This window comes from Pseudonaja textilis, chromosome 7, assembly GCF_049901715.1.
Source record: "Pseudonaja textilis isolate UNSWEBS1 chromosome 7, rPseTex1.2, whole genome shotgun sequence".
Taxonomy (NCBI): Eukaryota; Metazoa; Chordata; class Lepidosauria; order Squamata; family Elapidae; genus Pseudonaja; species Pseudonaja textilis.
In genome coordinates this window covers 59,874,144-59,900,563 of record NC_141996.1, presented here as the reverse complement: position 1 = coordinate 59,900,563, position 26,420 = coordinate 59,874,144, and the positions used below count along the sequence as shown (strand labels likewise).

Sequence of the window (26,420 nt, the reverse complement as noted above, 5' to 3'; positions counted from 1 at the left end):
AACAGGATAATCAATTAAAACAATTATGTTTTTCAGGGACAAAAGGTTCAATGTGCCCAAACATTTGGAAACATGGCACAACATGATTCATATGTTCATCTCTTACACAGAAAGCTTGGGCAAGCCAGGTTCAGAGTTTTGCAAAAAATGCAACAGTTTGCAGAAGGTTTGAACTTAAAAGGGTGTTAAGGCATACTTGGACTGTGCAGTATGTAAATCATCATTTCCTGTAAGCAAGAGTAGCACAAGGCAGACAACAAGAGTTCTAGAACTGGTATGTGCAGATTTGATGGGGCCAATGCAAGCCAGTTTGGGAGGAGCAAAGTGCTGGTCATTGTAGATGACTACAGCAGATTTGGTTTTTGCTATTTACTAAAAAGTAAAATAGAGATGTTACAGAAATTTAAGCAATGGGTAAGCTTTGTGGAAAGGAGATATAAACAACAGGTATGTCAGCTGCAAACTGGCAGAGGTTCAGAATTCATGTCAACAAGTTTTCAACAGTGGATGGGACAGTTAGGAATAAAACACAGATCATACACAGCAGCTGAGAATGGCATAGCTGATAAGCGGAATGGAATATGGAACAATGAAGGACTTACTGCTGGAAGATTTTGGTCTGAGTAGGTAATATTGGGGTGAAGCCATGTTGACTGCTAATTATTTAATCAATAGGCTGTGGAGTTCCTCAATTAATGATACTCCATATGCAATGTTATATGGGAGAAATATGCAATGTTATATGGAAGAAAGCCATCTCTGGCACATTTAAAGGTGTTTGGAAGCAATACATGGGTAAATATTCCAAAAGCAGTCAGGAGAAAAGGTCAGCCAAAGGCCAGAAAGCTCAGGTTTACAGGCCTGATTCAAAGAGCTATTGCTTTAGCAATGGAAGCAAAAGAATAGTGATTTCAAGGTCTGCTAGTTTTGCAGAGCGAAATTGGAAAAGAATTGATGCCAATTTTTGGAATGATCCACTTAGTGATGGTGATCCACTTAACCAAGTGAGTACTTAGTGATGGTAACTCACTTAGTGGTGGTGTCAGCATTCAGGGAGGAGAAACTGAAAAAGAACTAAAAAGGAGTGAGAAGATCATGACTCAGATATGAAGATGGAGAGGATTGAAGCATAGGAGCAGGTCAGACTGATGGAACAAAGGGATTCAGATATTCTGCAAGATATTCTGCTAATAAAGTTAAAGTGTGTAACATATGATATGAGTCAAGAAACTATAAGGAAGTATTGGCATTGCCTAAAATTGAACAAGTAAAGTGGAAAGAAGCCATGGAGAAGGAAATGATATCCATGGGAGACCATGAAGTGTTCACATCTATGACTTTGCCACAGAGTAGCAAAGCTATAGGATGCAAGTGGGTATACAAAAAGAAAGTACTACCCAACTATCAGATACAATATAAGGTAAGATTAGTGGCACAAGGTTTTTCATAGAGGAAAAATGTGCATTATGACGAGGTATTTGCGCCAACAGTGAAGAGTGGAAGCATAAAGTTGGCACTAGCATTGGCAGCAGCATGTGACCACAAAATTTGGCATTTTTGATGTAACCACAGCATTCCTCAATGCAGAATTAGAGGAAGAAATTTACATGGTTCAAGCATCAGGGTATGAAATTAAAAAGCCTAACACTGTGTATAAATTGAACAAGGCCATTTATGGCTGAAGCAGTCAGCCAGGAATTGGAATATCTGTTTAGATACTGCATTGAAGAGTCTTGGGTTCCAGAATTACAAGGCTGATGGTTGTATATATACTGGAAAGTTACAAGGTGTGGATTGTCAATTGTTAGCATTTGTGGATGATCTTTGTTTTATTGCAAAAGATCTATCACAGGAAAAGGAATTTGCTAATCAATTAGAGAAAACATTTGAAATAAACGATTTCAGTGAAATATAAAATTATCTTGGTGTAGAGATACAAAAAGAAAGGTGGTTATGTTCTCAGTCAAAGAAGGAAAATTGAACAGCTGTTGGAGATACACAACATGAAGGATTGTACTTCTGCTCCAACACCTATGAGCACAGATTTTCATAACAGTTTGGGTGAGGACAAAGTTAAGCCTGTGATCAAGAGATATATCAGTCAGCAATAGGGAGCTTGTTATATCTGTCCCAGTGGTCCAGTCCAGACATAACGCACGCAGTAAGCATCCTAAATCATTTTACTGCTGCACCAATGCAATTGCATTGGATGAGTATAAAATGGATTCTCAGATATTTGAAGGGAACTGTGAACTTGGATCTTCAAATACAGGTCTCTAAAGAATTGAAATAGAAATGTTGACAGCGATCATGCCAATGATGTAAAAACTCAGAAAGTCCAATTCTGGGATTGTGGTATTGTTTGGAGTGGCTTTAATTGGTTGGAAGTCCAGAAAACAACAACTGTAGCCATTTCTTCTGCAGAGGCAGAATTTATAGCTCTATCTGAACTTTGTTCAGAGGTAACTTGGTAAGTATAGCTGTTAAACAATTTAAGTGTAAAGGTAAATGACACTGTAACAATGTATGAGGATAATGCTGCTTGCATTAAAATGGCAACCGGTGACAGAGTAAAGAATAGAAACAAGCATGTGGACATTAAGTATTGTAATGTCAGAGAAGCCATCAAATGTAAATTAATTAGCCTGCTTCACTGTTCTTCAGAGGACAATCTGGCAGACATAATGACCAATGGAGCGCACCACGGGAAGAAAATTAAGTCATTTGGTTTTATGTCTATTCCAATCATGAAGGGAGGAGTGTCATTGTATATGGTTCATAAATTGGAATAGACATGGTAACAGGTCAGCCAATGGGGACTGTTTGGTGACCCAGACGGCTCACAGCCTGGGCGTGGCTTAGGTTCACTGATCTGTATATATATAGGTGCCTCTGTATTATCTTGCTTCTGTGTTTATCTTGCTTCTGTGATTATTGATTCTGTACTTCTGGATTCTGAGTTCTTGTTCTGGCTTCTGCTATATGATATTGTATATAAAGAAGTTTCTTATATAAATGAATCCTGCTGAATTATTTACTTGTGTGCTAGTTGGATTGCTGCAAACTCTAACAGAGTGGGGGCTGAAAACAGGGTATGCAGAGACTGAAAACAGGATGCGGAGGCCGCAAATGGGGCATGCAGAGGTAGCAAGAGGCAATGGCAATCCCTGCAGCCTGAAAAAGCTGATCATTGGGAGGTAGATCCAACCGACAATCAGCTGCTTGTGCTAAATTAGTCTGTGCTGAAGCTGACCAGGCTGTTTGCTCTTTGCTGCAAGTAGGCAAATTGCTGGGAGGCAGAGGCAATAGAATGCGGGCCTGTGGGTGGGCAGGGCTTAGGCAACATTCGCTGTATACACAGAAATTTCCACCCATTCTTGGGGGAGGGGAAGTGTGTCTTATATATCAAAAAACATGGTATCTACAGGTTATGATCATTCACATAGAGACTCTAATACTTACTATACAGATTCAGGAAAGGATGGTGAGCTTAATAATTTTGTTTCCTTATTTTTTTTTTTCGGAATTTTTTTTTGCCAGTTCCAATTTGGGTTGATTTTAGCTTAATATGCTTTTATCTTTTTGCCTTTTTATTGCTACTGACGGGCATTGTTAGGAATAACATAGGTTACCTAATGTAGTTTGGGTAATATATATAATATATATAGGCTATGATAGTAAGTTTAAGTGTGTGTCACTTTAAACTGCAAAGCATGTAATTTTGGGTGCGGTGTGAAACCGCCATAAGAGGGAGCAAGAGAACCTGACGATTGGCTGACTATACTGGATTGATGGTTTGTTAACTGCGTGTTTTCCCTACTGCTGAGTTGCGGGAGGAAGAGAGGAGTTTTGACTTCTTCATATCTCTACTGTGAGGAGATATATTCCTGGACTGATATTTGTAAGTTTACTGACCTCTTTTTCGACCCTGGAATTTGCAACTGAATAATCCCTGGATGGACTGAATTAGTGAATGATATATGGACGTTTGACTATGCTATAACTCTTACTGGAATAAACTATTTAACTAGCATGGTGTATCTGTTTTACTGAGTGTAAGCTACAAAAACGTTTATCTCACATATTTTGCCTGCCTGCCTGCCTGCCGTGCAGATTCTGCTAGGGTGTATCCCTAACAGGCATCTTTTAAATTTACCAGTGCTGTGGCTGCTTTTTCATTTTAAAAATTGTTTTGTTTTCTTAAAAGAATTAGGTGCTTTAGAACTTTTATTTGTGTTCTGGATGATTGCACAACAAACCTGATTTTTTAAAAAAACATCATTCTGTTCTGCCAGCCATTTCCAACCTCACATTGAAGAAAAGTAATTTTACAGTAATTCAAATATAGGCATTGTGCAATGTAAGAAAAAATAGCTCTTTATAGCTAATGTTTTTATTGAGCAGGTAAAATGATGTTTCTAAATGACATATCATCATCTAATGATATGTTTAGTGGGATAAACAATATGCAAAACAAAATCCAACTAAAATTAGCAGCTTAGATTTCCCTATTATAGTTGTTGGTAGCCCAAGATTATGGAACCATATTTGCAGAAAAAGGTATACTTGTTTTTTCAACATATTTAATCAGCCCACCAAGGACCCACACGTTATACCCTCAGCTTCTATCAAGATACTTCTGGATTATCCTTTTTAATTCACTTCTGTTTTTTTTCAAACTTGTTCCGTAAGAATGTTTCCACTCATATCTTTCCTTTTTAGCACATTTTATGATGACAAATACAACTGTCTCCATATATCCAAAGATTCCGAAATAGGGATCTGAATAACAATGTGATGTATAAAATCTATAAAGGCTGATTGCTGTTCCTTTTTGACCAAATGTTGATGCATTTGAAAGCTTCCACTTCCTCCTTTATTTTGGTGTCTTTAATAGTAATGGGAATGTCCACAAGGGGGCATTCTTGTTTCAAACATTGGTTGAACTAAAGCTTGTCAAAATTTAATGGTGTTGTTTCTTTTTTCTTTAGTTTAGTTACCAATTTCCCTTTCTTTCTAGACAGGTCCTAACCCTAAACCTAACCCTGACACGCCACCTGGGATTTGATATAAGTGCCAAGCTGGCAGGATATACTTCATGTTCATGTTCTAAAAGCAAATGGAAATTGATAGTAAAATGAATGGGTAGGAGGAAAAGAACTGGTAAGGCATCGTGGGAAGCTGCACCCCCCCCCAGAAGAATGAAATATTTTTAGGAATATTAAAAAGGCAAATTATTATACAGTATTTCCCCAAAGGCAGAAATGGAGAAACATGTCTTTTTAAAAAACAGAAAGGCTGTTTTTCTTAAAAATCTCCCTACACACACACACACACACAGAGAGAGAGAGAGAGAGAGGGAGAGAGAGAGAGAGACAGAGACAGAGACAGAGATACTTTGTGTCCATTAAGAAAGACTGGGCCAGGGGACTTCCGGTTGAGGAGCCACATTGATGCGGAGCAGAGGAGATCACCACTCTGAAAAATCAGAAATTCTATGCCTGGTGGCTCATAGGAGTGAGTCGGACCCTGGAAGGGTTGACTGGGAAAAGGGAAAGTTTCAGAAGTCTTGGGGAAGTGCCGTGATCCTGGAGACTGCAAGGAGAAGGCCCAAAAACTGGCAGTGGAAGAGGAAGATTGTGATGATCAGAACCAGAGATGTGGCTGCCTAGCTGTCTAAAGAGGGAAGCAGAAAGTGGAAAACAGCAAGCTGAGCAGTGGGAAAGCATGATTAAGGAAGAATACCAGGATATCTGATGATGAAGAGAAGAGGGAGGCTCCGAACTGTGTAGTGTTATCAAGCGGCAAAAGTAGCAATAGGAGCGCTGATTGTGGATCGAGTGACAGAGCTGTATATTGAGTTTTAAAATAGTGAAAGCTGAGGAGACGAAAGATGAGATGGTATATTCTTTTTTCTGATTATAGGTATAGGTGGTGAAACTATACTATTCTGGTGAGTAGTGAGGAAAAAAGTGATTGTAAATGGCTAGAATGGTGGAGAAGTGAAGAAGAGAGAAAACTATTACTGACTGCACATTTCTAAGAGAGGACATTTTGAAGTATTGGAGGAAGAGAACTGCAGGGTTTTTGAATTAATTTTTGATAATCATAGCAAACATAGCAGTGAAGGAGGGAAGATCTGATCTGGCTGGGATTATTGAGTAGAAAGATTATTGGAACTGAGACTGTGAAAACCCTACAGCATAAAGTGCAGACAGAAGGGGAAAAAACTGTGACTGCACTTTTGAAAGAAGACATTTTGAGATATGAATCTTCTACAGAGCGAAGAGTAAAAAGATTTTGGAAACTATCTAAATATTTGTAAAACATTTACATAATACACCTAACTACTATATCAGAATATTGGATATTGAATACTGAAATATAGAATATTGAAAAATAACAGACTGTTAAACAATTGCCCTCTGCCTTTTCCTTAATCTATTCCAAATTTCTCTCTCTTTCCTCTTTTCTTTGTAAGTATTTAAAAGTATTATATATTTAAATTGGAAAAAGAGGATAGATTCATTTGAATTGATTTAAAGATTATATTTAAGAGTATCTAAGTATTGATTTAAGTTTCACACATAATGAATTGTATATTCTTATATCCATATTGATTAATTAAGACTATATGAATTTTGATTATTGATTAGTAAATACTCAGTTGTAAGTGATATTTAAAGAATAGAAAGCAGATCTGAGGCAGTGTGCTTAAAATAGAAAAATAATTCTTTGCAACACACATACTAAATTAAATATTAAATAGGAAAGATATTACTAGTATATACCTTAATAGAAGAGGATTAAAGAATAGTGATAATTGATGGTAGATTGGAGGGCCCTTCTGCGGGTAGTAAAAATGGCAATGACAACTACAACAGTAAAACAGGAAAGAAAGGAACAGCAACAATATCCTCCCCCTTGGGACAGAGGTCCATAGATGCGATGCTACTAACAGAAAAACCAGGTTCTGCTCTAACATTACAGACGGTACAGACGTTATCCATGATACAAGAAATGATGGTGAGGACACAGGAACTGACAGTGAGGAACCATGAGGATTTGAAAATAGAAATGAAGGATGAAATAGGAGGAGTGAAAAATGACATAAGAAACTAGACAACAAAATTGGAATGATGCAAGAGGTAATGGAGAAGAATGAACAGAAGCTAACAACAATACAGGCAAGAACAGATCTGGTGGAAAAAAAACTAGTGGATTCAGAACAGAATTGGAAAATATTATATTGTGAACTATGGGATTCGGTGGTCCACATGGAATTGGAGAAAGCAGCATTTTCCCTCAGATTTCGAAATATCATTGAGGAAAGAAAGGAAGATCTACAATCAATAATGACAGATTTGATAGCAGAGGCCCTTCAGAAAAACAAACGAGGTCTGCAATGACATCGATGAAGTCTACAGGGTCTACACACACTATGCGCATAGACATAAATTGCCCTGTGAGGTCCATATCCGCTTTGCAAAAAAGATAACACGAGACCTGCTGTATGGAAAGACCAGAGACAAGCCACTAGTGCAGGGGTGGGCAAACTTTTTGGCTCGGGGCCCGCATTGACTTTTAAAATTTGACAGACAGGCCGGGTCAGCACAAGATACGATACATATAAAAAACTGCATTTGTCAACAGTACATATCAAACATAAACAGAAAAAAGCATTAAAGTATTAACATATTTTAATGAGAACAGTGTTGTTGATCACCCCTCGCTGCCACTGCCAGTCCCGGCTGCTCCAGCTGCCAGTTGCTCCTTGGGGCGCAGCTCTTAAAAGCCTGCTCCCAGCACCCGAGCAACTTCCCAGCAACTTTCAGCTTCCTTTTAACTCGCGGGCGCTCGCGCCTGGCCCTGAGCCACGCGACGGAGGGGAAACCCAGAGCGCCGCCGGGTCGCCTCCTCCAAGCAGCCCGACCGCCTGCCGGGTGGAACCCTTCCCGCTCCTCAGCGGGAAGACGCTCCCGCCTGCAAACTTTGCCTTTGCAAAGTTTAAGCCTGAAGCCCTCCTTTTAACTCGCAGGCGCTCGCGCCTGGCCCCAAGCTGCGCAGCGGAGGGGAAGCCCAGAGCGCCGCCAGGTCACCTCCTCCAAGCAGCCCACCCACCCACCGGGCGGAACCCTTCCTGCTCCTCAGCGGGAAGACGCTCCCGCCTGCAAACTTTGCCTGTGCAAAGTTTAAGCCTGGAAGCCACGGAAACCCGAGCAACTTCCCAGCAACTTTTGGCTTCCTTTTAACTCGCAGGCGCTCACACCTGTCCCCAAGCCATGTGGTGGAGGGGAAGCCTGGAGCGCCGCTGGGTCGCCTCCTCCAAGCAGCCCACCCGCTGGGCGGAACCCTTCCCGCTCTTCGGCGGGAAGACGCTCCAGCCTGCAAACTTTGCCTTTGCAAAGTTTAAGCCTGGAAGCCCCGGAAAAAAAAGGGGATCGGCGGGGACTCACCTTCAGAGAGGTCGCACTCGAAGGTGATTTCGAACTCCCAGCCGAGGCCTTTGCAAAGTTCTTTTCTTTCCTACCCCGAGAGCGCTCCGTACTGTTTCGCAGCTTTGGGGGCCACGCGGCACAGGGCAATATGCCATGCCCAGCGATTTTTTTTCAGGGGCGGGCCGGATTGGACAGACCAACGGGTCGGATGTGGCCCGCGGGCCGTAGTTTGCCCGCCTCTGCACTAGTGTATAAAGGACATGAAGTATTGACTCTGAAACTAATACCCAGGAGAGTCAGAGAGCAAAGAAGAAATAATCAGTTCTTATCATCTCAACTGATTAAGAATAGAGTAGCGTTCAGATGGCTCACGCCAGAGGGATTTCTAATATCTTGGCAGGATAAGAAATATAAGATCTAGAGAAAGCACAGGAATTCTGTGACCAATACCTAGGACCCGAAGAAGAGTAGGAAAGCAGGGAGGAGCTAAACACCAGAAGTCAGGAAGAACAAGCCTTTGAAGAGAAAGAAACAGAACAACAACCAGAAGGCCAGAACATCAGAGAGGAAGAAGGTGACAACAGACCTAGAAGAGAACCAAGAACAAGGAACAAGACAAGAACTCTTTTATATAAACAGTAACATGGACAAAGAAACTACCCTACTGTCAATTAATATAAACGGCTTAAATTTACCATCAAAAAGAAAACAAACATTTGAAAAACTTAAGAAGCAAAATGTAGATAACATATGCATGCAAGAAGTTCACATCCCAGAGAATCACGTAGATCTTTTAAAATCCCCTAACTTGGGTAAAATGTACTGGGCCCTGACATACCAGAAAAAAAGGGGTATTGTGGTATACATAAAAGATTGGCTGTATTCGAGATAGATATATAAAGATGAACAAGGGAGAATGCTATTCATAGAAATCACTCAAAATCAGAAAAAGATTTTATTAGTGACAATATATGCCCCAAACACAAATCAAAAAGATAGTAGAAATTGAACACCCAAATGTTTGTATAGTAGGAGATTATAACGCAATCCCAAACATAGAGAAAGACTATAAAAGTAGCAAAAAGAACAAAAGAAAGAGGAAAGTACTTCAATCTACCTTTAATAGGATGGTGACAGAATTGAATTTGAAAGATGCTTGGAGGGAATTGAATCCTACTAAAAGTCAATACACTTTTTTTTTCAATCCTCACCACTCGTGGTCAAGCATAGACTTAATATGGATGGACTTGGGTTTAATGGAGAATATAGAAAATATAGAGATCTTACCAACACATGGGCTGATCATAAACCTTATAATTAAATGGAGAGGAAAGAAGAGGATTGGAAGGTGGACACTTAACAAAAATGTGCTAAGGGACAAAGAATATACTAATATGATAGAAAAAGAACTAAAAATATTTTTTGAAATTAATCAGAGAGAACATACATCCCTACAGAATCTATGGGATACAATCAAGGTTTATTCAAGGGGGTTAACTATTGCTTATGATATAAAAAGGAGCAAAGAAAAAAGACAACAACAGAAAGACTGGTGGGAGAAATTGAAAGATTTAGACAGAAAGATCTGAGTAACAGAAATATTAAAAAGGAAATTGATTTGGTGAAAAACAAAATAAATTTGAGTACATAGGAGGATTTGGCTAGAAAAATTAAATTAGCAAAGCAAAATTACTTTGAAAATGTGAATAAGCCAGGGAGATGGCTAGCCCACAAATTAAAAAAAGAACAGGAAAAAAGAATAATGGTAGCTCTCCAAGATCGAGAAGGAAAAATATGCTCCCAGATGCAGGAGAAGGAAATTGCCCAATTTTTTTCTGCAAATTTATACATGCAGGAAGAAACACTGGAAGAGCTTATTAATCAATATCTTAAAGGGAAAAATTTACCAGAAATAATGGATGAACAAAAAGACATTTTAAATGACAAAATATCTATAGAAGGAGTTAGAAATGCAATTGGGAAACAGAATGGACAAGACCACAGGTCCAGATGGAATTCCATCAGAATTTTATAAAGAATTTCAGGGATTATTAGGGGAACTAATGGCGGACCTCGACAAAGCCCTCGAATGTGCCAATATACCAAAATCATGGATAGAGGCATATATAATATTTATTCATAAAGAACAGATGGACCCACAACAAATACGGAATTATAGGCCAATTTTCCTCTTAAATGTGGATTATAAAATACTAGCCATGTCCGGGAGGTTAAAAAGGATATTAAGTAGAATAATCCATGCTGACCAGGGTTTTTTTCACATAGACAGATGAAAACAAATACAACGATAATTTTGGACGTCTTAGAATTTAATGAAACGCACCCAGATAAAACAATGGCAGTGATGTTCTTAGACGCCCAGAAGGCCTTTGAAAATTTGAATTGGAGATTTCTTAGTAATCAACTGATCGCTATGAAATTTGGCGAAAATTTTCTGGGACTCATCAAGACAATCTACAAGACACAAATAGCAAGAATAATAATGGAGAAATTATGGACAGTATAAAGATAAATAAGGGGGTGAGGCAAAGTTGCCCTTTGGCCCCATTGCTATACATATTAGCAGAAGAGATACGACTAACACAAATACGACAGAACCGAGATATCAAAGGACTAAAAATTTAAAAAGAGTATAAACTTTGCTGATGATATGGCATTCATAATGGAGGACCGAAAAGAAACAAGATATCTCGGGATCTGGCTGACAGCAAAGTGTCCTCAATTAAAAAGGATAATTATGATACGTTGACAACTCAAATATCAAAAGATTTAGACAACTGGGCCAGAATTCAACTGTCCTTACTAGGGCGCATAGCAATAATAAAGATGAATGTCCTGCCAAAGCTGCTAGTCCTGTTCCAGATGGTGCCAATCAAGTTGGGGAAATTTTTTTCCGAAGATTTAAATAAACAAATGTCTAAATTCATATGGCAGAAGAAAAAAGCCAGAATAAAAATCAACCTATTACAAGATACTAGAAAGAAATGAGGCTTTGGTCTCCCTGAGTTCGAACTGTACTATCAGGCAGCAATAGCCACATGGCTTAAAGATTGGATCAATTTGACAAACAGAAGGATACTAACATTAGAGGATTTCTACCTACAACTTGGCTGGCACGTGTTTATCTGGGACAGGAAAAGTAAACTCCACTCATACTTCCAAAGATACTGGGTGAGAGATGTTTTGCTAAATATATAGGAAAAAATAAAAAGGAATCATTATGTAAAGGTGCCACTATGGCTAATCAACAATAGAAGCAGTAATACATCCCAATGTTTTGGACTGTACTAAAACAATAAATTATAGAGACTTATTGAATGAAAAAGGAGAATTAAAAACTAGGAATCAACTGCAACGTCAGGGAATTGATATAGGATGGTGGCCCTATTTACAAGTACAAACACATTACAACAAAGACAAAGATCAATTCGGCTTCTATACAACCCAGGGGTGGGATTCTACCAGTTCGGACTGGTTCTATAGAACCGGTTGTTATGGTTCCCGGTAGTTCGGAGAACTGGTAAAATGGATCCCTGGCTGGCCCCGCCCCTCTCTGTCCGCTCCTCCACTCCCGGAAGTGGTATTTGTTATTGCACACGCACACCATCATGCACATGTACAACATGCCTGCAGCCTGCTTCTGCCCGCCCACCAGGGCAGCCATTGCTGCCTACTTTCACTGTGACATGAGTCTCTTCGCTACTCTGCCTGCTCACAGGTAAGACTGTGAGTCGCGCTAGCCCTTCCCCAGTGTCCCTGGGCCTCCCTGAGCCTCCCGCGGCCATCTCCGGGGCTCCCCGAGCCTCCCGCGGCCATCTCCAGCAACCTACCTACCTGCCCCACCCATCCCCGGCTGGCTGGCTAAGCTGCCACGTGACACACCAGCTCTCCTTACCACATGGCGGCTGCGGCATAGCCAGCTGCGGGCCTTGAGCAGCGCCCCCCGCCCTCCCAAAAGTACCTTCATGTGCTTGAGCAGCCACCCCTGGCTGCCGCCACACACGGAGGTCTGTTTCTTTTGGGAGGATTGGGGTGTGGCGGGGTGCTCGAAACCCCCTGCCACCGGCGCTGCTGCTGCAGCAGCATGACAAAGGCCACCCGTATTTCTATGGTAGGATTGGGGTGGGGCAGGAGTGCGCCACTGCCGCATGCCAAAAGCTGCCTGTTTTCTTTGGGAGGATTGGGGTGGGGCTCAAAGCCCCCTTCCACCATTGCTGCCGCCGCACGCCAAAGGCCGCCTGTTTTCTATGGTAGGATTGGGGTGGGGTGGAGGTGCACCACCACTGCATGCCGAAAAACGCCCGTTTTCTTTGGGAGGATCGGTGTGGGGCGAGGGTGCTCAAATCCCCCTGCCACCGTCGCCCGCCAAAGGCCGCCCGTTTCCTATGGTAGCATTGGAGTGGGGCAGGGGTGCACCACCGCCGCATGCCGAAAGCTGCCCATTTTCTTTAGGAGGATCGGGGTGAGGGTCCAAGTCCCCTGCCACCGTTGCTGGCGCTGCATGCCAAAGGCCGCCCGTTTTCTATGGTAGGATTAGGGTGGGGTGGAGGTGCACCACTGCCGCACGCCAAAAGCCATCCGTTTTCTTTGGGAGGATCGGGGTGGGGGTGCTTAAAGCCCCCTGCCACTGTTGTCGCTGCCGCACGCCAAAGGCCACCCGTTTCCCATGGTAGGGACAGAAAGAGGGGATGGAAGGAAGGGATAGAAAGAAAAGGAAAGAAAGAGGGAGAGGAGAGAAAGAGAGAGAAAGAGAGGGGAGACAGGGAGAGAGAGAGAAAGGGAAAGAGAAGGGAGAGGGAAAGAGAAAAAGAGTGGGAAAGAGAGAATCCCACCCAGTGACAGAGAAGGAAGGAATGATGGGGTCATATAGAAAGTCAGCATACAGGCACCCGATCCTGGTTGCTTTAGGAACCTTTTGTTTACAATATCTGTAAATTTGGAATTTTCCCTTCTGTGCTACAAATTCAATTTTGTTAAGAGCATAGGATGTTTGAGTGTTATATTTCTGAAATGTTTTTTGTGTGCATTCATGGAAGTCGTTAACTTTGATTTGTCAGTCTTGGGTTGCCTGATTATTACCTTCAGGTGAATTCTTGAGGTTAAATAGAGTCTAAGTGAAGAATAAAGTTTCTCCATTCACAGTTCCTAATGTCTGGTATTTGAAGAAAGGATCATTTATTTTCTTTTTTTGTAAATTTTATTAGTTTTTAAAGACAAACAAACAAACAAAACATAAAAACATCAAACTTTCTTCCATAAGTGTACAAGCAGCATGCTGGTTGGTTTACAAAAAATTTTGTGCATCCATTTCATAGTTTTCAGTTACAGTTACATTGCATAATAGCTCATATTATCAATCAAAAATTGAATACCCTAGTATCATTATTAATCATTTGACAATAATTTTATTCCTTCATATTTTGCGAGATAACCATGTTTACTTAATTTCTTTTATAACAATTCATATAATCCTTCCAAATCTATCCTAAAAATATTTTGTAAGTATAATAAAGAAAAAATACATCTTTATATATTTATTATTTTCTAAAGTTCTACATATTTCATTATTGTATTTTATTATCTAACCATTGATAGAAAAGCTCCCAAATTTTATAAAATTGTTTATCCTCTTGTTCTCTAATTTCAAATGTCAATCTACTCATTTCAGCACATTCCAATATTTTCTTAATGATTTCCTCCTGCAATGGTATTTTCTCATTTTTCCAGTTTTTATCAAATACAATCCTAGCCACTGTTAATACATTTACAATTAGGTATTTCAAGTCTTTGCTATATGTATCAGGTAAAATTCCCAATAAAAATATCTCTGGTTTCAAATCTATGTTTTTTTGTCATTTTTTCCCACAACATGTGGATTTTAGTCCAGTATTTTCTAGCATCCGCACAAGTCCACCACATATGGTAGTATGATCCAGGTAACTGATGACATTTCCAACATTTTTCGGATTTGTTCTTGAACATTCTTGCTATTCTTGTCGGGGGAAAGTGCCACCTGTAAAACATCTTATACAAATATATATATGCTGTTGACATTGTCATTTTATAATTTTGAGATCACAATTTTTGCCATTTCTCTAAATCAATCACATATCCAAAATTCTTCCCCCAAGCAATCATAGTTTCTTTAACTTGTTCTTCTTCTAGTTTAATTTCTAATAGATATCCATACAATTTTTTAATTACTTTTTCATCAGTACCTGTCAAAATCTTATCTAAATCAGTCAGTTTATCATAGAAACCTTATGTTTTAAAGTCTTTACCTTGAATGTATTTGCGCATATGAAAACCAATTCATCTTTATACCTTGTTCCTCTAATTTTTGCATAGATTTAAGTTCACCCTTTTCATTCAATATTTCCCCATATCTAACTGTTTGTTCCTTCTTGTATATTATAGGATAAGAAAATGCTTCAACAGTCGATAACCAGACTGGAATTTTCAAATAACATTGTCTTTTAATCTTCTCCCAATTTAGCCACAGAGACTCCCGTATATGATGTCTTCTAAAATATCCCTGTATTTTAGTTCCCTTGTACCATAAAAAAGCGTGCCACCCCAACAACAAATCATGTCCTTCTAATGTCAACAATCTAATATTTCTTAATGTTATCCATTCCTTGACCCACATCAAGTTTGCAGCTTGATAGTATAACTCCCAATTAGGCAAACCAAATCCTCCTCTAATTCTAGCATCTTGCAAAAATTTTAACTTTATTCTCGCTTTCTTACCTTGCCATGTATATTTCAACACAATTTTATTTAAAATAGTAATCTTTTCCAAGCCTAATTGGAATTGTTTGGAACAAATATAAAATTCTGGGTAATATATTCATCTTGATTGTTGAAATTCTCCCTATTAATGAGAGTTGTAGATTTTCCCATTTTGCCAAGTCTAACGCTATCTGCTGTTTAAGTTTAATATAATTGTTCTCTTTTAATGTACTACATCTTGCTGTCAGATGTATCCCCAAATACTTAATCTTATTCGTGACTTGAATTTTCAATAGATTGCCAATTCTTCCTTTTGTCTTGATAACATATTCTTTGTCAAAATCTTTGTCTTATCTTTGTTTATTTTCAAACCGGCCACCTTGCCATATGCCTCTCTTTTCCAATAGTTTTGGTGCTGTTTCTAAGGGGTCTTCTAGGATAAAAACCAAGTCATCCGCAAAGGCTTGCAATTTAAATTCTTCCGTTTTGATTTTCATTCCTGTTATACTCTTTTCATCTCTAATATTTCTGTTTAACATTTCCAAAGTTAGCACAAATAGCAAAGGTGATAGTGGGCACCCTTGTCTTGTTCCTTTTCTTATATTAATAGAGTCTGTCAATTCTCCCTCTATCATTACCTTTGCCGTTTGCTTGTAGTATATGACTTCTATTGCTTGAATAAATTTTCTGGCCAAACCCATCTGTTCCAACAAAAATAACATGAATCGCCAATTCACATTATCAAATGCCTTTTGTGCATCTAGGAATATCAAAGCCATTTGTTTTTCAGGGTGTGCCTCGTAGTATTCCAAAGTATCCAAAATTACTCTCATATGTCATTTGTCTCTTTGGCAGGAATCCATTTTGTTCAGGGTGAATGAAGTTATTTAAATATTTTTTAAGTCTTTCTGCCAATATTAAAGCACAAATTTCATAATCTGCATTTAATAGAGCAATAGGTCTATAGTTCTTAATTTGCAATGGATCAGCCTCTTCTTTTGGAATAAGTGTAATATAGGCTTCTGACCATGATTGGGGTATCTTCTTCTTTAACATAACTTCATTCATAACTTCTAGCAATAAAAGGTTCAATGATTCTTGTAGTGTTTTATAAAATTCTGCCGGAAGTCCATCTGGGCCTGGTGCTTTTCCATTATTTTGCTTCTTAAGTGCTTCAGTTAACTCCATCATAGTTATATTGCTTTCTAACATTTTTTCAGTCTCTTTAGGTATCTTAGGTAAATTAGCATTCTGTAAATACTGCTTAACTCTTGCCTCATCAATATTTTCTTGCTTATATAATTTCCCATAAAAATCTCGAATAATTTGTTTCTTCTCTTTGTTGCCATGGCAAACTTTGCCTTGATCATCTATTAGCTGCAATATTTTCCTTGATTCTTTCTCTTTTCTCAATTTATATGCTAACCATCTACCTGGTTTATTTGCATCTTCAAAATAATTCTTTTTAGCACCTCTGATTTTCTGTGCTAATTCTTCTTTCTCTATTTGACCCATTTTGTGTTTAATTATATCCATTTTTAGCTTAATGTCCTTTTTCTGTGGCATTTTCTGTAGCTCTTTTTCAAGTCTTTTATGCTTATCTTCTAAAACCTTGGTGGCTTGCCTTTTCCTGATATTCCTTTTCCTTGTATAGTGAGGAGATCCCTGAGGAGATCCCTGAGAAGATAAGATCTTGGATGGAGTTGGCTATTCGCCAAGGCATTGCTTCTGGCATCCAACAAGCCACCAGGCTCAGTCTGTACACAGTAGGCTCTGAACAGGAATCTCACTTGGTGAGATCCCTACCCAGGTCTGAACAACCTTTGGCTCAGGTCCCCTTACATAGGGAACCCGCCCTCCAAGGGCAGGAGGAGGAGATGGAAGAGGGGGAGGAGGAGGAGGAAGGTGATCAGTTCATGGACCCTCACGACTTCGATCTGGGGTCCATGCACTATAGCAAACCCCTATCAGATATGGATTCCCTAGAGGATGAAATGTCCGAGGACGAGGGGCTCATCCCTGACCAGCCTGTTTTCACGGGCCTCTTTAAGCCGCAACTATTCAAATCCTTATTGTATAAGGCCAAAAATATCTCAGGTTTGAGTAAGCAACCCTCCTCAGCCCACCCCACCCCTTCTGGGGAGGGACCTGAAGACCTTATATTTAACCAACCAGTGGTAGAGGCCGAAACTATTCCAGCTCCCCCTGTCCTTGCAGATCTGGTCCAAAAACAACTGGCGTCTGGAGGGGTCCCCCAGCCCCCTCCAATCACGACAAAAAAAAATTCAATCTAGATCCAGATTTCTCTAATCTGTTGAACACCCTGGAGGTCGACAAACCCATTGTGGGCCTGGCATCCTCCTCGACTCCTACTGAGGCTTTAGAAGCCCTAAAACCGGAGGAAAAGCGAGCCGAGCTGGCCCTGCGCAGGGCCCATCAGTCGGATGCATGGGCCATAAGATCAGCTACGGCCACATCTTTCTTCACTAGGTCCTCTATTAGATGGTTGCGCCAGCTTAGACAGCATGTCCCCGCCTCCAACACGAGGGCACACCAGGACATTGCTAAGATCACCGCGCAGCGGAGTTCTCGGCGGACGCCACATATCACTCCATCAAATTTTCTGCCAGGGCAATTGCATCGCATGCCCAGGCCTTCTGCCTACTATGGCTCAGATACTGGCAGGCGGATTTTAAAAACAAAGCCAAGCTGGCCTCCTCTCCCTTAGTGGGGGACAAGCTATTCAGCCCCTCCCTGGACCCCTTACTTATGGAGACCAGGAACAAAAAGAAATTCCTCCCTTCCCTCACCCGAAGGTCAGACTCCAGACAGCTGCAGCCCTTTTGGAGGGGTTCCTTTCGGCCCTCCTACCAGGCCCCTTTCTCTCCCAAATATCAGAGGACCCCCTCTTTCAGACCGGGCCCATTCCAGGATCGACCCGACTCGGGAGACAGGAGTAGGAGGGGTGGCCAATATAAAAGGCCTTTTCGGGGGTCCGGAAGCAGACCTTTCCGACGTTCCAGGTAGATATGACAACTCTATCCCCATTGGCGGACGTCTAAAGTTGTTTGCCAACATATGGGATTCTTTCACTTCCGAATCTTGGGTCAGGGACACCATTAGGTTTGGCCTTGCCCTCGAATTCCATTCCACCCCCCCAAATTTCTTTATGTCCTCCCCTCCAAAGACCCAATTAAATGCAATCTGATGACTTCTGCCATCCAGCACCTGCTCAACCAGACCAACGAGGTCGGGGCTTTTATTCCCACCTCTTCATCATTCCTAAACACTCAGGGGGATTGCAGGCCATCTTATATTTGAAGCGACTTAACCGCTTTTTAACCTACCGCAAGTTCAAAATGCACTCCCTTCGATCTATATTACTGGGGATCAGACAGGGGGACTTTCTCACATCCGTAGACTTAACAGAAGCCTACCTCCATATCGCCATTCGGCTTTCTCACTCCAAATTCTTAAGGTTCTGTTACCATAACCAACACTTCGAGTACGTGGCCCTTCCCTTCGGACTGGCCTCTGCCCCCAGGACCTTTACCAAGGTCCTGGCTGCCCTGGCGGCTCATATCAGAAATACCCCCATCCATCTCCAATGTTACCTTGATGATATTTTAATTCAATCATCATCTATCGATCAGGCAAAGACACCCAGGCAACCTTAGATTCCCTTCAAGATCATGGGTTCCTCATAAACTCGAAAAAGAGCCAGTTATTTCCCTCCACTCAGATAACCCACTTGGGGGCTATTATCAACACAGTGGAGAGTAAGGTTTACCTATCCTCAGAAAGACTCCTTAGTATTCAGAAATTGGTTAAAGAAATTAGGCACCGCAAGAAGGTGCCCTTATTGGAATTGTCAAAATTACTGGGGAAAATGATTTCCTGCATCTCTATTGTTCCCTGGGCTCATCTCCACACCAGATCCCTACAGTGGTTCCTGCTCCCGTGCCAGAGGTCCGGAAGAAGCAATTCCAAGTCCCCAGTCAGGGTCCTGCCCAAGGTCCTCACGTCCCTCCTCTGGTGGACAAGACCACTCATCAACAAGGGCTGCTTTTTCAAGGAACCTCAAAGGCTGACTATTACCATGGATGCCAGCCTATCCAGATGGGGTGCCCACTTCCAGTCTCTCTCATCCCAGGGGAGATGGACTGCAATAGAAAAATCGTGCAGTATAAATTGGCTGGAGCTTCACGCCGTTCTCCTGGCCCTGCGCAGCTTCCTCCCCCAGGTACGCGGGCAACACGTCCTCATTTTGACAGACAATATCACAGCCAAGCACACATCAACAAGCAAGGGGGCACACATTCAATCCAGCTGATGAAGGAAGCCGAGCATCTCTGTCACTGGGCAGAGTCCAACCTTCTGTCCATCAAGGCAGAGCACACATCAGGGTATGAAACTTCCAGGCAGACTGGTTGAGCAGGGCCACCATAGACCACTTGGAGTGGCGCCTCCATCCATCCCTGTTTACAGAGGCAACAAGGATATTCAGGAAACCGGTGATAGACCTGTTTACCTCCCCCCTCAATACCCAGCTCCCCAGATTCCTTTCAAGATACCCGTCCCAAGGAGCGGAGAATCACAACACGCTCCACTGCCCATGGCCCTCGGGGCTCCTCTATGCGTTCCCTCCTCTGGCTCTGGTACCCAGAGTGATCCAAAATTTCCTCCACGAGAAGGCGGAGTTGCTCCTAGTAGCTCCCTACTGGCCCAGACGGCTGTGGTTTGCGGACCTCCGCACTCTCTCAGTGCCCCCCCCCAGAGGATCCCTCCAGACAGGATTTCCTTGTCCCAAGGGTCCCTCCTGCACCCGGATCTGTAATGGCTCCAGCTGACCGTCTGGAGGTTGAGCGGAGCACTTTGAGGAAAGGTCAGCTCTCAAATAAGGTCATTGACACCATCCTAGCTGCCAGACGACCATCAACAATCCGAATTTATAATGCCACATGGGCCATCTTCTGTCGTTGGTGCAACAAGCTTCAAATCAACCCAGTTTCTCCCTCCATAGCTCAAATTTTAGAGTTCCTCCAGGAGGGACTTGACAAGGGGTTGTCCCCTAACACGTTAAGGTGTCAGGTAGCTGCCCTGTCTTCTGTCCTTTCCTATGAGGGTCTCAGTTCCCTCTCTCACCACGCCCTCATCCGAGCCTTCCTTAGAGGGGCTACCAATTTATGCCCCCCCCCCCAGTCCACCGTTATCCCACCTGGGACCTCAATAAAGTCCTCCCCCTCACCAAAGAGCCTTTCGAGCCCTTGAGGGAGACGGGTCTCCAATTCCTAACATATAAAGTAGTTTTCCTGGTGGCCATTACATCAGCCCGACGTATCTCAAAAATAGCAGCCCTGTCTGTCAGGCAAGACCTCTGTGTCTTTCACGCAGATAGGGTGATCCTCCGACCTGACCCCACCTTTCTGCCAAAGGTTAATTCGGTTTTCCACAGAGCCCAGGAGCTCATCCTCCCCAATTTTTGTCCCAATCCGTCGCAGGAAAGGGAACAACAATGGCACAAACTTGATGTAAGACGCGCCCTGCGCATTTACATCAAACGTACAAAGCCCTTCAGGAAGTCTGAGGCCCTATTTCTGTCTTTCCAACCCAAAACACTGGGTCACAGGGTGTCATCTTCTACCATAGGACGATGGATTAGGGCGGCCATAGCTAAATCATATCTGTCCCAAGCCCTTCAAGTTCCTAAGGGCATAACAGCCCATTCAACCAGGAGCACAGCCACCTCTGCAGCCTGGGCTACCTAGGCACCAATAATCGAAATATGCCAGGCTACGACTTGGGCCTCACCTTCCCCCTTCATTCGGCACTATAAAATTGATGTGTTTGCCTCTGCAGGGGCTTCATTTGGCAGGCGGGTCCTGCAGCGTGTTCTTAGGGACCCTAGGGAGACTCAGGACCAGATGGAGTCCCTCCATTAGGACAGGCCAAGCTTTGGTATGTCCCATCTCTGGATGCTCTGAGCAGCTCATAGGAGAAGGGGCATTGGTACTTACCTGATACGCCCTTTCTATTTGAGCTGCGAGGAGCATCCAGCCCCACCCTAATTCCATCTGGTGGGGGCCTCTCTTCTCGGCCAAGGACCAAAAATTATCTAGGTGATAGGGATAGGAGCAACCTCTTTTTCGTCTCACCTTTGCAAAACTGGGGAATGCCCTGGAAGAGTCACATGATGGAGTGTTCCTCAATTCAAGCTCAGCCTAAGCAAGCAGAGACTGAAGCACCTCCCATCTCTGGATGCTCCTCACAGCTCAAATAGAAAGGGCATATCAGGTAAGTACCAACGCCCCTTCAAACCAGAAATTTTTCTACTAGGCATCTTAGAACCAAAAATGAAAAAGAAGTACCGATACTTGATCTTGCATATTATAACTGCAGCTAGAATAAGTTTTGCTCAGAATTGGAAATTGGCTACGACCCCTACAGAAAACATGATGATTAATAAAATACATGAATGTGCCGAAATGGATAGATTAACCAAATTGCTAAAAGATAATCAAGACAGTGAATATTACAAAACATGATATCTGGTATGACTGGCTAAAGAAAAGGTGATATCTGATGACTTAGTAACATTTGGAAAATAAGAGTGACATGTAAACAATTATGTATAAATTATACGTATGTATGTGTATAGAGAGCTTAAAAGGACGAAGGAGTTATTATAACAATGTATAACCCGCTATCAGAAGGAAAGTACAAGTGTATCCATTGCTCAGATAATGCTGTAAAATGTGTGTGTGTGTGTGTGTGTATCTTTTTAACTTTATAAATATTTATTAAATAAAAGAAAAAAAAGAAAGACTGGGCCAGCCTATCTACAAAACAAAAGATCTTCAACTCCAGGGTGGTGGGATTAAGAACAGGACATGATCCTTCAAGACTAGGATTAACCCACTACCATTTTTAGCAGAGGACACAGAGCTTACTACGTTGTACAGTACAATCTCCTAAGGGTATTTCAGACATTGCACCACCACCCCTAGCAGCATCTCTGAAACTTATAAAAATCCATGTACTCATCAAACCAATTGGTCAGCTGCACCAGAACCATAAACTCAGGTCGTTCTGTTCATCATTAAACCATCTTTCCAACCAACCTCCATGTTTTCAGTGTCTTTCTCCCAGCTTGGAACTGAACCAGATGGATATTTTTTCCAACAGCATCAAATTATATGTTTCTGGTATTCACAGTTTTACCATAACTTGTTGTTATGGATATATGTTTAAATATCTTGCTTATATACAACAAAATATACATAGCACATAATCTGTTGTTAATTTTCACAGCTGAAAGAATGCAAGAAATAGTGGACTTCCTTAAAGCCATCCAGTAAGATCCAATTCAGAAAATTAAATCTACCACCCTTTTGGAAAAACTACCCTTGATATTAAATGTTTATCTTTCTCATAATATATTTAATTGGTTTTATTTTTTTCACATTTTCTTCCCGTCATATAATTTGATTGGATTGTTTAGAACTAGGTTCTTTCCAGGTTTCTTTCCTAAAGTAACAACAAAATAGTTAACACTCATTTCATTTTTGAAATACACATTTTCCTAGGTTGAGCATAAGGATGTTCACTGTAACTAAAAACAAATATAGGAGGGAGTAAAGAATTACGTCTGAAACCTCCAGCTTCAGTGTAGAAAAGTTATGGTATAGATAAGTTCAGAAAAAAGGGAGGAGAATTTTGAACAAACAAGAACTTGAAAATATCTACTTCCAGCTTTTTCTTGTGATCAGAAGGTTGCAAAATAAAAGACTTTCTGACTAGTGGGAAGCAAAGAGTCTGAGTATTTCACAAACTTCTTAATTTTAAGAGGCATGGACAGCTGGGGAATTGTGGGACCTGAAGCTCAAGAAACACTTGTTCTAATTCTTTGCTGTCATTTAGTAGTCATCTGAAGTGTTGCAGCCCATATCTATTTCAAACTAATATAAAATGTATTATTACCTCCAGATAACAGTTTTATGAAATGTTTGCTATTTTATGGTAATTAATAAATTGTGAATCGTTGTGCATCTCCCAACACCTTACTAAAGAAAATCAGAGAGAGGCATGGAAGATACTGGAGGAGGAAAAAAATCCTAAAATTTCATATAGCAATAGCAGCTGTGTGAGGAAGAAGAGTTTAAAGAAAACATCCTTTTGTCAGTTTTCTTATTGAGTCATAAGGATTCCAGCTTCCTATTTATCATGTATATCTTGCAGAAAATCAGGAAGAATGTTTTCCAGGTTGTGCAAATTGCAGCTGAATATATTTATATTACATTTACTGCAAAGGTGGTGGATCTTCAGGAGAAAGGCAGATTCCTATACAGAAGTATTTGGGGATATGAGGCTTTCATGGAGAGTTGATACCAATAGATTTTAATGATATAAGTTGGAATGCTTGTTATAACTGAGAAGCAGGCAATTTGGTGCTTTCAATAAAAGGAACATGAATGAAGAAATGAACAATCAAATATGCTTAAAGCTATGCTTAAACAGAACAATTATACCTCCTAGATTCTGCTCCACAACTGGCTGAGTCAAGCTGAAAACTCCACCTATAAAAAGAAAATTTCATCAACATTTCAAAAGTACCTGAGATAGCTATTTCTCTATACAGGTTTCATACTGCTTTGAGGTAATGTAAATAATTTGTTTGGAAATATTCTAAACTATGAATCAAGCACTGAAGATTTCTGAATAATCTTTTGGTTTCATTGAAAGCATTAATTATGTTCAGCTTCTGAATGAAAGCTATCCAGAGTTGTTTCATTATGAGATGGGTGGCAAATAAAATAAAAATTTAAAAAGTACTGATAGTTCTCAATTTATAACAGTAAATTTAGTGACCATTCAGAATTATGAAAGCACTGAAAAATGTTATTTATGACCATTTTTCACACTTACTACCATTGCAGCATCCTCGTGGTCCTGTGCGGATGCCGGGCAACTGACTTTGACAGTTACAGGTCATGTGATCATCTTTTATGACCTTCTGACAAACAAAGTCAATGGGGAAGCCAGATTTACTTAACAACTACAGTGATTCACTTAACTGTGGCAAAACTTACTGTGTAAGGATTGCCCCTCCTACTTACTTAAGAAAGTGAAGACTCTTGAAAGGAAGGATTTCAAAAGGAACAGTTTATTAAGCAGAAGTGACAGCATCTGATTCAAAGCAATGTCAGTCTACCCTTAGGCAAGACCAGTATAATGAAAGCAGCAGAGGCCCTTCTCTTTAGCCAGAAGGTTAATTCAGCCATTCCCCAAGTGTGAAGATGTTTCCCAGTTGCTCTGAGAAAACAGATAAGCATACATTCCCATGCCCACCCTTCCGCTGACTATTAGCATGAAGTAAACCACATGGCTTTCCCTGCTATCCATCTCCCCAAGAGGTGGACAATCTCAGGCCTCTCTGACACTTATAAAAATACCATTTGTCACAGGCAATACTACTGATTCAAATCCAAGACTTCCTCTTCTCCCCATTGAATGGCAATATCTCCTTTTGGGATCTGACTAACTCACTTAGCAAGAGAAATTTTGAGCTCAGTTATGGTGGTAAGTTGAGGATTACTTATATCTTTTTCCTTAACTACAATACTTATAACATATTGACAAAACCTTAAAGGAGTTTCCAATAAATTTGTTCAATTAGATGGAAAAAATGAAATTGATCATGAGGGCATACCATATGATGATCAGACACACCATGTCTGGAGTATGCCAGGTGCCATGTCAAATTAACATAAAACAAGAAAAATATGTGCTTTCTTTGGGAGGTAACCTAAATTTTCTCTGTCATCTAGTACAATTCTTGAAATAGGACATTTTGTTTTAATTGGAATTAAACTTGGAGTTGTAGCACACAAGTCCATAAGTAGAGATCTTTCTAACACCACTTTTCCTATGTATATTAGTTGATTTCTATTTTGATACCATTTGAGATACCTCTTTACTTTAACAAGTTGGAAACAATAGAAATACCTATTACTACTGATTGTGGTAGGGCATATGATGCTTCTATTTTGGTCTACCAAAGTTTGATGGTTTAATAAAAACAAGTAATAATTATAATCAATATGATAGTATAAGGGATCTTATTAGTTTAACATATATTTTTAGAAAGCCATTTATTTTTTGCTGCTTGGGTTTCATTTCCAAATTCTCTAATGCTTGCATCTGGTTCCCCTTGGAAGTCAACTTCAGAACAATAGGGTGTTTCAGCTGCACACTGCTCAGTTTAACATGTTAACACATTGGAAGGGAGATAAAACAGTTGTTTCTATTTCTGTGAAATCTCTCTTTTTGCAAAACATGCAAAGCTCACATTGATTTCAGCCACCTGCACAAACCAAGAGAAGACAAAATAATGTAGACTGAATGAGATTTAATAAATACTAAACAGCTGTATAGACAGCCAGCTAGGAGTAATAGTTAAAGCATCAGGCTGGAAAATGGGGAACTGTGAGTTCCTAGTTCCTGCCTTAAGCACAAAGCCAACTGGGTGACTTTGGGCTAATCACTTTCTCCCATTCCTAGGAAGGAGATAATAGCAAAGCACTGCTGCAAATTCCTGCCAAGAAAAGTGCAAACACTTATACAGGCAGTCTCCAAGAATCGGATGTGACTAAGTATAAGAAAAAAAATGTATAGATTATATTTACTCAATAGATGAAATCATACATGGAATAAAAATGTAAACAAGGCTGTACTCATTAGATATATAATGAATACAACCCTGTTTACATTTTTATTCCATGTATGATTTCATCTACTCATATCTCATCTTATTTTCCTCTAAACCAGAGTTTCTCAATCTTAGCAACTTTAATTTTGGCATGCTAGGGAATTATGTGAACTGAAGACCACACATCTGTAAGTAGTTAAGGTTGAGAAACATTGATCGAAACTAAAAACTTATTTTGACTGCTTCTTTCTATATTCCCCACTCCAGGGGTGGGATTCTACCGGTTCACACCGGTTTGGCAGAAACAGTTGTTACCATTCCCAGTAGTTCGGAGAATTGGTAAAACGGGCCCCTGGCTGGCCCCACCCCTCTCCGCTCACTCCTCTGTTCTCTGCCCTGTCAGTCCTTATTGTGCATGTGTGACATCGTGCATATGCACAACAATTGCTGACAGCATTCTCCCCCCACCCATCCCGCCTAGTCACTCCTTATAGCGCATGTATGCTACATTGTTTCCCTAG

The 26,420-nt window shown here is 40.8% G+C and overlaps 1 protein-coding gene across 2 annotated transcripts in view; it reads left to right on the top strand.

Annotated features, from left to right (window-relative positions):
- Positions 1–12,057: 12,057 nt before the first annotated feature.
- The window catches only part of CYBB (cytochrome b-245 beta chain), a 52,965-nt gene continuing 38,602 nt past the window's right edge, over positions 12,058–26,420 (top strand). Inside the window, exon 1 of one of the 2 annotated variants that reach the window (XM_087937779.1) lies at positions 12,058–12,177. Coding sequence is in view for 1 of the 2 variants with exons in the window: in XM_087937777.1 (XP_087793903.1) it covers positions 12,544–12,570 (27 nt within the window). In the remaining variant the exon portion in view is untranslated. Of the gene's footprint in view, positions 12,178–12,411; positions 12,571–26,420 lie in introns of those variants that run through there. The other variant, XM_087937777.1, reaches the window with a different exon arrangement.